The sequence below is a fragment of the Megachile rotundata genome, chromosome 5 (assembly GCF_050947335.1).
Source record: "Megachile rotundata isolate GNS110a chromosome 5, iyMegRotu1, whole genome shotgun sequence".
Lineage (NCBI taxonomy): Eukaryota > Metazoa > Arthropoda > Insecta > Hymenoptera > Megachilidae > Megachile > Megachile rotundata.
In genome coordinates, this window is record NC_134987.1 from 6,269,838 (window position 1) to 6,285,396 (window position 15,559).

At 31.9% G+C, this 15,559-nt stretch overlaps 1 protein-coding gene across 1 annotated transcript in view; it reads right to left on the reverse strand.

Annotated features, from left to right (window-relative positions):
• Positions 1–1,987: 1,987 nt before the first annotated feature.
• The window catches only part of LOC100876884 (uncharacterized), a 146,184-nt gene continuing 132,612 nt past the window's right edge, over positions 1,988–15,559 (reverse strand). Inside the window, 2 exon segments of the mRNA XM_012291727.2 lie at positions 1,988–7,485; positions 7,488–7,651. Coding sequence (XP_012147117.1) covers positions 6,430–7,485; positions 7,488–7,651 — 1,220 coding nt within the window. The 3' untranslated portion in view covers positions 1,988–6,429.

Genomic DNA, 15,559 nt, shown 5'->3' on the forward strand with positions numbered 1-15,559 from the left:
GTATTGAGAAGTCGATAATCGAATTCGCTGATTGATTACTTGTAAGATACCGCTCAATTTTGATTGGACCTTTGTGTATACAAAGAAATAAAATTTTATATATTTCTTTGTTATCGTTAATTTTTAATTAGATCATTTAGGTTATTTATGTCTAAATAGGTTATTTAGAATTGCTTTTTTAATGTTCATAAATCAAGTTTAATTAACAAATTTTAAAGACGTCCTTCCAAGTCGTTTTTCTCAAATAATAAATTCATTTAGTCTGTTTAAAGATACGCTGTTTTTGTTTTATTTGAAATATTATAATCTTCCAATGTTCCATCATGAATTGATATGAAGTCAACTACACGATGAAATTAATTATTAAACAGTTAATATAATAATTCATTATTATTACCACCGAAGCACCATTACTTCTGAAATCCCTCTAACATTGACAAAATATAGATGAACAGTAAATTGTTATGTAATTTATATGGTTAGAAGACTTCTTGAATTGCATAAATGGAATTTTCAAGCGTTGTAAAGAAATATAAAATAAATTGAATATTTTTCTTTCGATTTGAAGCATTTTACGTTGTGTCGAATGGACTTGTTTGCAATTTTGTAACACACGTGGTTGTTAATTCTGAAAGAGGCTTAAGTGCATTCTTGATGAGAAAACATATAACACGTTACTCAATAAGTCCTCAGTCTCACACATATATGGCGACACTGGTGACAGATCCACGTTATTTTCGAATAATACTAACCTTCAAACAGTACGTGTCAAAATTTCATGGTATTCTGACCGATAGTTTAGAAGTTACAGTCATTTTAGTACCCCCAGTTTCGTAATTTTGAAGACAATGGATAGAAAGGAATTTTGTGTGTTGATGAAACACTGTTTTATAATCGGACAAAATACTGTTGAAGCCAAGAAGTGACTTGATAAACATTATAGGGACTCTGCACCAAGGAAATCAACTATCATTGACTAGTATGCTGAATTTAAACACGGTCGTACAAGCACGATGATGCTGAACGCTCTGGTTGCCCAAAATCAGCAGTTGTTCCGGAAAACATAAAAAATGTCCACAAAGTAGTTTTAAAAGACCATAAACTTAAGTTGCGTGAGATAGCTGATGCCTTGAAGATATCAGAAGGTAGTGTCTTCACAATTTTGCATGAAAATTTGGGCATATGCAAATTGCTTTCAAAGTGGGTGCCGCGTTTGCTGTTTCACGAAGGCAATGCGCCGTGTCACAAGTCGATGGTTCAACTGAATGAATTACGTTTTGAATTGTTTTCCCACACATCGTACTCCCCAGATTTGGACCCCAGCGACTACTGGCTTTTTGCAGATATGAAAAAAATGCTCCAGGCAAAGAAATTTGGCTCAAATGAAGAAGTGATTGCGGAAACTGAGGCTTATTTTGGGGACAAAGACAAATCGTTTTATATAAAGGGAATTGAAAAGTTAAAGGAGCGCTGGAATCAATGAATCACACTTGAAGGAAAGTATATTGATGATTAAAGTGGAATTTCTAAAAAAAAATTTGTTTTTCTTAGTTAGACCGGAGACTTATTGAGTGATGTGTTAGTAATTGATATTATCAATGTATTCACATAATAATTGATATTATTTTAAAAGAAATTGTAAAAACTCTCTTAGATACATTACAAGAGTATGAGGCATTGATATGCATATACATATTTGTTAATTCATTAAAACACAAACTCTTGAATATCTCAATTTAAGCCTAAGTGGACTTATTCATTTATGTATGATATCTTAAATATTAAGTATAAATATTATGCTTAAATATTAAGCATAAGTTATTAAGCATAAGTGGACTGAATCATTTATATTTAAAATCAGATTTGTAATATGTGTTTTGCAAAAATTAATTAATAAACCATAACATTATAAAATGTTATTAAAAATTGTCGTCAAAATTCTCCATTCACAGTGTATTCACAGGGTAGAAAAGAAATACAGTCCCCATTTATTTTATTCATAATTTATTCATGTTTAAGAGAACAATCTTTAAAGTTGTAAATATCATTTGTTTTAAGTAACAAATTTGTTCTAAGTAACAAATAGAATTAAATACAAATGGGTCTAAATTGATTCACGAATACCAACCCTTACAAGTTTGTATTTTCTACGACTTATCTACAATAAACAGTCTATGTTGTATTAATATACGTATACATAAGATCGTAAAATACAGTCCTGTTATGTTTTACTGGCACATTAACTGCGTATTACCATTACATAAGCACTTATGTAAGATAAGAGGATCATAACACTCTCGCAATCGATACTATATTCCTAAAGTACAATCCCGAGAGCACATAACCGTTTAAACGTTATCAATTGGAGAAACAGTATCGCAGTATATTCCAAAGCAAAAGAGTTGCATTGAAATTTAATCAATATTGAAATTTATTATTCCATGCAATCGATAAAAATTTCCATCGCTTAAAATCGAGATTGACTATGCAAATTTTCTCAAAACAATTTCAGCAGATTAAATTTTAATCGATATTCAGAATTTAGTATTTTAAATAGAATTCTTGTTTTCTTTTTTTAATATTCATTGACTATTTGTTTAAATATTAAACAGCTTTCAAGACTATGTTTTTTAATATTCTTTCATTTTAACTTCGTTACGAATACTGATATATGTATCTTTTTTTTTACTTCAATCAATGATTGTATACATTTTGTGTTGTACATTATTCTCTTAGTATTTTTGATTCGATTATTATGAATTTAAAATAAGTAAAACATAATTACATAAAAGGCTAAATAATTTCCTGTAAATTCAAAAAGACTAACTGAAGAGGTTAGGTATTGTTAGAATAATGTTACACGGAATTACAGTCAATACTAAATATTCATTATTTTGAATAGCAATGCAAATTTCTATTTTTATAAATATTTATTGATTTCTTAACCTCTTTAAGACAATACATGTGTATATGTTTTGTCTTCTTTTAAACGCAATTAGCAGCTACATAAATAAATATTTTTATTTTTACGTGTATTATATATGTATTATTAACATATATGTTATACATATTTAATATGTAATATGCAATACATATTTTATATGTATTATTAACGCAAATAATTCTCTTTTATTTAAATACAATCGATTTATTGGACAAATAATTAAATTACTTCTGTTTCCTCATAAAATAAAGAGGTTACTGTGAGAAAAATTTTGTTACGTAGAATTTTAATCGATATTCAATTAAACTATTTTAAATAGCAATAGACATTTCTATTGATTATTTCGCATAAAATTTTTAATTGATACTTCAAAGAATTTGTATATTTTTACCAACGTTCCTTAATGTTTAAATAAATCATTGAATTACTTCTTTTTCTAACCTATAAAAAGCGTTTCTGAAGAGGTTAAATACTGTACGGAAAATGTTATACAGATTTTTAGTCGATATTCAATACGCACTATTTTAAATAGCGATACAAATTTCTACATTTCAAAATTTGTATTAATTATTTCAATTTTCTAAGAATAACCGTATTCAAACGATTCTTAATCTATACTGTAGAGAACACTATATTAAATTAAATATACTCTTTATCGAGTATATTTATTAACACGTTCAACCCAGCGTGCACCACCGGTTCACATATGTTTCTAATTATTTTCTCTTTCAAGCTTGCTTTAAATTGAGCAACCGGAAAAAGGATATGTGATAAGTAGCAGTGATTCAAACACGTACTACCAAAATAAATAAACTTTCTGCAGTAAACTAAACGCAAGGCATTAATAAAACAAGCAGTGAGCCAAAGAAGTTTTGCCAGATGAATAAACTTCGAAAAAGTGCTCCAGGTTGAACGTGTTAATTCAACCGGCCATCTGACCACATCTTAAGCTATAAAAAATAGCAGTCCTTGATTAAATTATCTGTAAAAACGAAGTAATTGTACTAAATGTATAAAATAACATATGTGTGCAAACGCAGAGCGAACGATATTTCATAAATAATATTTCACGCAATGTAAATAAATAAAAAATATATTCTATTATTTATAAAATATACTTTGTTATTCTTCTCTTTATTAACCCTTTGCACTCCTTAATTTTTATTACCAACTTCTTCATTCACAAAATAGATCAAAAAGGGATTCTCAATAAAATTTGCAACAATGAGGAGTATGTGACACATACATTTTTCACTTATTATAAATAAATAAATATTCAAACAATCCATTTGATTTATTTATGAGATCTAAGAGAAATGTGATGTCGAGCCGCACTCGACATAAGAGTGCATAGGGTTAAAGCATTATACGTGTAACAAATTTAGCTAAGGGTCAAACGTGTTCCATCGCCTCTCTTTCCTTAGTTGACCTTTCAAGGTTTATTATTCAAAAAATAATGACGAGAGAGAAGAATGGAAAAAGAGAAACGTAAATTATATTTATATCTGTGCTAAAAATTCTCTTCTGCCCTTTCCCTTTTAGGAAGCTTTTAAGCTCTGCCATGTTAAGCATAATCGATATTCGCATTCTTGCAAGGTTCGAGAGGAAATATTTTGGGAGCTCGGTTAGGTATGTCACCTAAATAAATGCTTCGGTGTCTGATACATTCTAATGAATTTTAAATAGCATGAATTGTTCAAGGAAATCGTAAGACGAGTTATTTTCAACGAATCTGAAGTCTTTAAATTATAAATGAAACGCAAACCTGGTTATCCACGAATAACAGACTTCCTATCAGGTCCATTTTAATTTAAGTAAAAATTGCCTGGATTCTGCATTTTTAAAGGCTTTTGTTGTTTTGTATTATTATCTTGTATTGGATAGTGTTGATAATGGAGTACATTGTAGAATGCTGCTGTTCTTTATTTGCGAATTGGTTGAAATGGCTGCTCATTTAACGTCACAATACGTGAACGATGTTGGGTTAATATTAATATATTTATTAATAATGTAGGTATATTTCTTATAATAATATAGCTACATATTATTATAACAATATAGGTACGTATTATTATAATAATATAGTTACATATTATTATAACATTATAGGTACATATTATTATAATAGTACAGATACAAGTTATTATAATAATATAGATTCATATTGCTGTAACAATATACCTACATATTATTATAATAATATAACTTTAACTTGTAAAACATCAATTTCGATAATCCATTGCCATTTGTAAAACATGAGCATTAATATTATACTGTTGCAAAAATATTTATCCACCAGAAATATGTATTGACACTAATTAAATTGCATTTATGTTATTAAATCAATGACAACCTCTAGGAACCATTTTACGGTCAATTATTTATACAACACATTAAATATTTGTAATCTTTGCTGATTAGATTTGACTCGTACAAGTTTAAAATATAAATATTTAGAGTTATGACGTACGTCAATATATAATATGATTGACGTTTATTTCTCCTGAAATAATTAAAAGAATGTGAAACTAATGAGGTGTGACAAGAATTATAATTTTGATCAAAGTGCAGCTGATGGGACAATAATGTACTTTTATATCAATTATCAGCACTATTTATACAAGATGAAAATAAATAACCATAAAGATTTTTAAATGTTATACAATATTTTATAATTAATAAAAATTAAATGTCTACTGTATCGTCATAGACGGTGCTAGGGCTTATTCAGGTAAATACAGTAAGATCTCCGTATCCGCGGGAATAATATCTGTGCAATTATCAGCAATTGAATGAATAAAATGATGATGTATAAAAAAGCTACTCATTGGTATATAGTCTGCAAATTTTCAAATTAAAGAACTTAGAAATTTTTTAATTTTTGTATTTACAAAACTTCATATCAAGAATTATTAATATAATATTATTTACAAGTTTTATTTTTCACCTTCACTATACCGTACTGTACAATTCAAATAAATAATATTATCATAATTATAACATAAACATAAATAAAACAGATTACTACATACACAAGTATAAACCTAATAAGGTTCAGCAAACAAGTTTCGAGGCATCCTCCACGGATACAGAGTCCTACAGTATCTATGACGAGTTTAAAACCCACCGAAATGGCGCGCGAAATTTGACCAAGTTCACTCTGAATCGCAAATAGTCCCTATTCACATCGCACGCGTCGAATCGATAAAGAATCAGCTTCTAAACGTAGCGTGTAGTCGGCTCAAGCGAGCCCCACTTCTTTCTCCCTGCTCGAACACGATATCGATTAGCAGGGCACCAGGTGCCCGGAATCTCCTGACCTTGACACGGGCCACGTTTTTCAACGGACGAACTTTCACACTTTTCTCTCGGAGAGTTCACGATCATGTCCTCATCCTACGTACACGACCCGTTTTTGGCTGCTTATCTGGGACGCCGGTCGTATTCACAGTCCCCGCTTATTCCCGTTATCGCTTATCTCCAGCTTACGTGTACATATCCAACCGGTTTACGCTGAAATTCCCCATAGCGTACGGGCTGCGAGAGTGGGTCCTCACCAGATAGAAGCCCCTGTTCTTCCTGTCAACTTTGTCGCCCGCCAAAGCGGCCGGGTACCTGGGCGGACACAGACCCAGAAGATAATTCACGAATCCTCCGCATCTCCATCCCCAGAAACCGACCTTCGAGTTGATGGACTCCGCAAAGTACATAACCGACCTATGATGATCGCACTCGAAGGCTTTCCATCTGTCCCAGCAGCCGGGCTGATTGATACCCCCGTTCATGTAGAAGTCTATGTGCCCGCTCATCTCGACTTTGCCCTGTATGAACGCGTTCGTGTGAAACACGTCGACGAACTGCGCGTCCCCAGCGTCCAGCTTCTTGCTCTTGTCCTCCGTGACGAACAACGGCATGGCCGGATCCAGCCCCGTGATTCTGGATATTTTGTACGGGTGCAGAGCGTTCGCGGAAAAAGCGGGCACGTGGGCACCCAGACTGAAGCCTATCACGTGTATGTCCTGCGCTCCTGCGTCCCTCAGTCTCTCGATCAGTTGGGCCACACACTCACCCACGTGTGGCACGTTTTGAACGACGATGGGGTAACACGGAGCCGTGGCCAGACGATGCCAATCAACAGCGATCACGTTATAATCGTAGCTCTTCAAGTATTCCATCCGCACGTCCACGAGGTAGGACAGCATCATATTGGAGTCGTAACCGTGAATCACTATCTTGGTCGGTTTCGAGGGGTCAAAGTTAGTCTGTGCTAAGTTGGAGCTGGTCTCGTCCACCAGGATCTGTTGACTCTCGTTGAAGTTCCTCTGCGTGTACAGGAAAAACGTCACCTCTTTGTCGGGGCAGGTCTGGTTGTCGTTCACCAGACAGGGTCCTATGAAGTAGTCCTTCCCTTCTTGGTCTATGGTGTTGCTCACGACGAAAGTCTCCGTTTGCCTCGCCATGGTGGTTTGGCTGGTGAAGATCAACGAAAGAGCCACGTAGAGCACGTTCCAAAGTATCGGAGCAGCCATGTTCGTTCTCCCGGATGGTCCGCCGACCCACCACCGGGAACACTGAAGCCTCTTGCTGTTGGGGTCGGTTTCACTCGACTGCCGAGAGGAAACTAAGCGAGTGGTCCGTGTATCGACCAGTCGTGAGGGAAACTTCGCGTTGAATCAGCACGTACCGCCAACTACGAGCTTGGAATCCCTAAAGAGGGGCATGCCGCACTATGCTCCGCTCGGCTCGGCTGATTAGGAAGCTCTGACGCGTTACGCTCGATACACAACGGTCGATCGCGATGCAGCCTCGACGAAGGTCGACGCGATCGACTAACTGGAGCGCACCGGCTGATATACTAGTGCTCGTTTTTTTTAGATGTCAGGGACAACTCCTTTTGGGATTTCTGCGGCACTTTTTTCACAGTTTTGGCACGTTTCGCTTCGTTGCAGAGGAACTATGTCATTTTCTTGCGTTGCGGTAAACACGGAATTATTGCTATTCTCAAGGTTCGTGTTATTTATTTCCATTCATTTTTTGGTTACTTCTCATCTTGACCTGAATTTCGTTAACAGAATTCATTTCTTTCTTTTTGTTTCAAAATCAGTTAATATACATATTATCTTGTTTGTGCTGATTACAATTTAAATTATTTTTGTAATCTTCATGAGTGAAATATGTTAGATAAATTTTTTAACTTCTTCTGACGTTAGTCTTATTTAAAAAATTCATTTCTCTCCTTCTGTACAGTTTCAAAAATTAATTTTTCTATACATACACATATGATTATCTCATTTGTACTAGTTATTATAATTTAAATAATTTTTGTCATTCTTATTTGTGAAATATGTCAAATAAACTTCTTATAAAAGAATCTTTTTTAAAACGTGACTTATCCAATCCTTATGCAAATGAGTATTTTTATTTCACTAAATAAGGGTTTGAATAATATTTGCACAACAGTATTAATGATGTAACACAGTAATTTTGACTTGTTAATGACAATCGCGTTACCAAATATTGGGCAACCCTTTTCGTTCCTTTTTCATTTTCGATTCTGTCGGATCGATCGAACGAAAAGCTACCCGTCCAATTATCGACGCTTAATTGCAAGGGTAACGGGTTTTGGATTAATTCGAAGACGCTTTTGCCAATGGTCGTTTCGACGAAAATAACGAGCCGATTGAAATCCGTCGGGTAATTGGCAATTTAATATTTTATTTACTCGTAACGACGCGTTCTGTCGGACCACTTCTCTGTTGATCGTTACACTAATTACGCCATGTAGATGATCGCTTTAAAAATGGAACAATGCAAACTGTGACTCGAACTCTCGTAGCTAGGAAACGTGGAAGCGTTATTTGTGTATCTGCTTTTTATGCGATTGGAAACAGATATGATAAGATAACGAATTGCTCACAGAGACGGTTTATACCGATTTTGTTTCTGCAACAAAATATTTTTGAACTTTGATGTGTATTGATCTTTTATTTTGCTGAAAATCATTTTATGCTATGAATCACAAATAATTTTTTAAATATATGAATAACTAGTTAAAAATGTTATAAAATGTCGTAAAAATTATTGAGTAGATTTATTGAAAATAAAAGTGCTAGCTAAAAAGATTTTATATAATCTTATAGTGGCACACAAAGTGTTAAGAAAGTTCGTTGTTTACACTAATGTTTTAAATGATTTATTGAAATTATTTAAATGATTTTTAGAAAATGGCTGTCCAATTTTATTTTAAGAAAATGCAGAATTTTATCTTTAAATTTAAATAGAAATATTTATTGTAATAAAATATGAGTTGCACTTCGATACAAATTCTAAGTAAATCTAACCTCAAAATTTCATATCATAATAACACTATTACTTCATTTCACTCGAAAAAGAAAATAAATTTTTCAATAGCAACAAGATACATTATGATTGAAGAAAATCTCATTCTTGAATTATCGTATTGAATTTTAATAATTAATTTAGTAACTTAAATGTATAACTTTGAATCAAAAGAAATAATGAACCGCCATTAAATGTCTGAATATTAAAGTATGCAAAATAAGATTTATATAAAATATGAAAAATGAATAATAATTAATTAATACAAAAAATAAATGTATTAAAATATTAAAAGTGAATAAAAAATAAAAATTAACATTAAAAATAAAATTATTAGAATATTGAAATTGTTATGATGTTAATGACTCTAATTACATTTAAGAGAATAGTTGCTGGAAATCGTTGAAACAATTCTTGCAAGAACTCAAATAAGCAAATTTCCAGAAGAGAAGGATAATGAAACTCGTTGCTTTGAGAGCTTCGGACAGCAATCTGAATTATTGCAAAGTTCGCCGGTTTAATTATACTTACAATAAACACGAACTGTTTCATTCTGCTGTTTATTAAGGGATGACAGTTATTATTGCTTTTCCGTAGTTTCGAATATTTTGAAGCTCGACCAACCTGGTCTGATTCCTTTTTAATGAAAATCCGCGATGTAAACGCAAATTGATTATATATTAAATTTTAGCAAATAATATCATTTACTGATTTTATGGTATAAATAATTTTTTTTATATTCAATATGAAGTATGAGGTATAAATAAAGTATCAGTAATGGAATATAACTGAAGAACAAGTCAAATATTTGTTTATTGATTTTGAAGTACATTCTAAGGCATAAATAGTCTTTGTCAAACTTAATACTGGGTATAAAGAATAAATAAATTATAAACAAAAAATTATAAATAAAGTGTAAATGAAGTTAAAATAAAGTCTACATAAAATATCTGTTTACAGATTTTTTAAATACGTTTAAGGTATAAATAAGCCTCTTCAAATTTTATATTGGGTATAAAGTATAAATAAAGTATAAACAACAAATTATAAATAAAGTGTAAATGTAGTAAAAATGAAGTATACATAAAGTATTTGTTTAGATATTTTTTAAATATGTGTTAAAGCATAAATAAGCCTCTTCAAACTTATTATTAGGTATAAAGGATAAATAAACTATGAATAAAAAATTATAAATAAAGTGAAAATAAAGTGTTAAGAAGAAGAAATAAAGTATGCATGAAGTACTTAATTTATCAATTTTAAAGTACATGTTACAATATAAATATTCCAAATTTCATTGAATATTCAATTAAAATTTTTAACAAATAATACAAGAAGATTGCATCACAAAAAATAGACCAATCTTGGGTATTGAATATTAATATAATTCACTAATGATATTAAAAAATGATTGACGTTAACAGCAAGTGATCGATTTTGTATAAGATCTCCCAACTAGAAAATTCTGATTAATATATTGATACGTTATATAAAATATGATGTTAAAATATTGCGAAATGATATCTTCATAAAAATTAGTGTCTCTGTGATCAAAATTATCCTTAGTATTAAAATTGGTATCTAGAATTTATCTCTAAAGATACAATTTACCAATGTTGTATTCGAAACCCATTGTATTGAAAATTCCATGGAACTATATTGGAAATCCAAGTGAATTGTATTGAAAACCCAATTGAATTACGTTGAAAATCCAATGGAATTACATTGGACACTCAAGTGAACTGGATTGAAAACTCACGCGAACTGTATTGAAAACCCAATTGAATTGCAATGAAAATCCAATTGAATTACGTTGAAAACCCAATTAAATTACATTGGAAACCCAATTGAATTACGTTGAAAACCCAATTAAATTACATTAGAAACCCAATTGAATACTGAAAACGCAATGGAGTGCTATTAAAATCCCATTTGAATTGCACTAAAGATCAAAATGAATTGTATTCAAAATCCAAGTCAATTTCATAAATTCTTATAAAATTCAAGTAACTAAAGATGAATTTGGAGTAAAAAGTGTTTACTGTCGCTAACCAACGAAGGATTATTTCAGCAAAATCGAAAGCATTATTTTGAAACTTCCTCTCGGATTGTTTTCCCTCGCAAAACGTAGAAAAGTAACGTTGCCATTGCCTACCGTTGCTAGTAGCAGTTCGCATGACTTGAAAAATGCGAGAGAACAGTGTAATGCTGGTAGGAAGTTAGAAGAAACGGGCAAAGAAGCGTTGGTCGACCAGCAATGGTAGACTCTGGCCTCGTTCCAACGAAACATCGACCGTTTTCAACCCTGTTTCTTCATCCATTGCTGGAACAAGCAAGATAAGGGCAGAGACCCCTTTCTTCCGTTCTTTTGTAAATTTCTGCCGAGTTATTCGTACTGAAGATATGAAACAATCTTAAACGACCGTAACAATTATACTTGAAAGTTACATAGGGGTAGGTTACGTTCTGAAAATGTAATTATGGGGAAAGTTTAGATATTAGTGAAACAATGCAATTTGTCAAAAATGTGACTACTCGAGAAGTTTAACCCTAAACGGTCACACTGGGGTACGAAACGACACCAGCTAATTTAGCTTCAATTTTAGCCACTTTATATCTTGAAAATCTGGATAAATATCTGTTTCGAAACCCCGGTATTTTTACTTCTTTTTTCTTCAAATTATTATATCTCAAGAGTGTACTCTTAAAATTTTAGCTCTTCATATTGAAATGGAAAAAAGTTTTGAATTTTTCTGTGGAAGTCATTTTTTCAATTTTTTTACGTTTCTGAATTTTTTTCATATTCAAAGTTTAAATTTACTGAAATCGACTGTAAAATATGTTAAAGCAACTTTCGAAGATTATTTATAATTTTTAAGTTAACATAATGAGTAGATTCTTTGTAAGAATTTTTTAGTGGCTAAAGTCTTAAATGTCCCAGTGTGCCAGGTTGTTATTCTGAAGTGTGGTCATTAAGGGTTAAACTCTTTAAAAAATAAGAACTGATTCAACTATCTAAAACTGTTAAGACAAAGAGAATATTCAAACTGAAAATTTGACTATTTAGTTCGTGCTGAAACAATTTGGTTCTTTTATGGAAAGCATCATCCTCTTTAATGTGGGTTCTTTCATTAGACACCCTCGTTTTTCTCCATTTCTTGCTTCTATTAACTTTTAGTGTGCGAAGCTGGAGCGATCGATGTTCCTTATCAAGTCGAGTCCCTAAATGATTCTATGCTATGTTTACTGTTACGTTTATTTGCATTATTTAATTTTTTATCGTAACTCTGTTTTTATGAAGGTTAATAAAAATGTTACTGAAAATCGTGAAATTTACTTGTTAAACTTTATGTAGTATGGAGAAACAAAATAATCAACATTTGACTCAAAATACAGTGGAAGTGAAGTAATCAACATCTAACTTAAAATAAAGTAATCAACATCTGACAGAAAATAAAATAAAAATAACATAGACAGCATCTAACATAAAATTAGATAAGAAAAAAATAATCAAGATCCAACACAAAAGAAAATGAAAATAAAGTAATCAACACCTAAGTCAAAATAAAATAAAAACAAAATCATCAACAACTTATTCAAAATTAAATAAAAATTAAATAATCAACATCTAACTCAAAATAAAGTAAAAAGAAAATACTCAATATCTTACTCAAAATAAAGTAAAAATAAAGTGATCAACATCTAACAGAAAATAAAGTAAAAATAATATAAGCAACGTCTAACACAAAATAAGATAAAAATAAAATAATCCACATCCAACTCAAAAGAAAGTAAAAATAAAGTGACCAATATGCAACACAAAATAAAGTAAAAATAACATAAACAACATCTAACACAAAATAAGGTAAAAGTAAAATAATCAATACTTTAAAATCTTCATGTATTAATAAAAAGTGATTATTATGGGTGTGATCATGTTTGCATATGTTCCATAATGGTTAGGTTAAGTTAGGTTCACTAATGGGATATTTACCTCCACAATATAAAACGGAGTGTAATAAACCTTGAAATTTTCAATGGCTATTTGAAGAATGCATCATCGGTCAAATATTTATTTCGGAAGTGGCCGTGAAAGTGGACGATTACTTCCGTCGTGGCTCTAGAAGGTGAAATTCTTTTGCGATTTGGTATGCGACACGCAAGCGTTAACTTTCGCGGTAAACGCTAGAAGAATGTCAAACGCGGCCAAAAACACTTTTACGTTCGTTTCGAGAGAGGCTCACAGTACGTCCCAATTACGTGTCGCCTCTTCACTTATCGCCATTATCGATCAATCACAAAAGAAAACCGCTGGCGAAGCTTAAATATGTACACAGCGGGCATTTGAATAAGCCTCTTTACACGTTTTTATTCGGTTTCACTTATTTATATGTAACAGACATGTTGCTTCATCACTTTCGTCAATAATTCACAGCAAAACTAAAATAAACAAAGAATGTATATTATAGTAAAGGAAATGAATAAAAATTAATATTCTAAACATAGCTTACATTTAACACACAAATTAATTCAAGAACTTTTAGAAAATAACTATTCTTTATTCATGATTAATCCGTACTCCAGTATTCTTTTGCGTTAAACAAAACCTTAAATGTTTGAGGCGAACACAGTTTTCAACGCTTGCAAATTGGAAATGTTTCATACAAGTACCTTCACATAGGCTTTCAAACACAGATGTCTACACAGATCTTCAAATGACTAATATAATAATTAATAATAAAATTAAAGGATGCATATTATCGTGCACAGTAAAAATGTCAGTGAGTTGCAAAAAACTGGCAATAAGTTCGTCAGTGCCTTGAAATGCATAATGATTACAAAAACTTCAGGTTATATAAAATTAAATGAATAACAATTAAAAATTTGAATGCTATTCACATTTTTCTATACATTCATTTTCATCACAATGAGTACTACAACACTCACGTTCGCGAACGTGTAAAATATATACGGTACAAAAGAGAATTGTTCAATATTCATGTGATATATAGACTACACTATACCGAGTAAAAAAGCTGTAATAAACATAAGTTGAAAGATCAACCATTTCTATATAAATATTTTTGAAAGTTAGCATCATACTTCCTGACTCCTACCATCACATGCGATGTTCACCTCAGCGTTTATAAACCGTATTATGAAAGTCCAACAGTTTCCATACATATTTCATAACAATAGATTTAATCGGCAATCAGTCAGTTGTCACTCACCGACGATTGCAGATCTATTTAACCGACTTCGAAAAAGGAGGAGATTAAACATTTACAAAATTAAACGTTTACTGAAGTATTTTTAATTATGCGCCGCCTCCGAAAAGGTTGAAATGTATTTAATATACTACCTAACGAGTAAATAGGTTTCATTCATATCTGTTACGTAATTGTATGATTGAATGAAATACAAATTACTTCATTAGGAAATAGAAATTATTTTACACTTTTTAGTGCATTTCGAAGTCGGCGTATTTTTTTTCTTAAAATTATGTTATTAATATCACAGCTAGTATCGTGCTGAAAATGTCAGATTGCTCTAACGAACAAATGGTAGATATGCATTTTGTGTATGTTCGTGCTGATGGAAGTGATTTAACTGCACGACGTTTTTGCATAAAAAAGTTTCCTAATCGAAGAGTTTCCCTTTATACGCTGTTTCGAAGTCTTCAAAGTCCTCGCGAATCAGGCTCATTTAGAACTCGCCATCGAAACTCAGGCAGACCTGGATTTGCATCGACGTCCAATGCGGGGAAACGCGTTTTAAAGATTGTAGAAGAAAATCCAGGAGTCAGCGTAAGAAGAATATCCGATGTTGTGAGAATGGATACTACTATTATCTTAACACTTCAGGAGTAGTTACTCTATCCATGCCATATCCAACACAAGCCCTCGCTCCACCAGATTAACAAGCAGGAATAGAATTTTCACAGTGGCTACTCGTAATATGTCCTTTGAATGAGTTTCGTATCTCGCATTTTATTCACTGATGAAGCTACATATACCTGAAGTGGAATTACAAATTTCCGTGACAATCACGTACGAGTTGAATCCTCTCGCATTTATGCAAACAAATCTGCAACGTTTCGTCAAATGTCTGGATGGTCATTATGGGAGATCATCTCATTGACCCTGTAGTACTATCAAATGGGCTTCTAGGTGCTTATCTCAATCCCTTGAGATAGTTACCTCAAAACTAGGGTAATTACTATTACATTACGGAATTATGTTACCTCACCATATCGACTGTATGCCGTTTACGCAA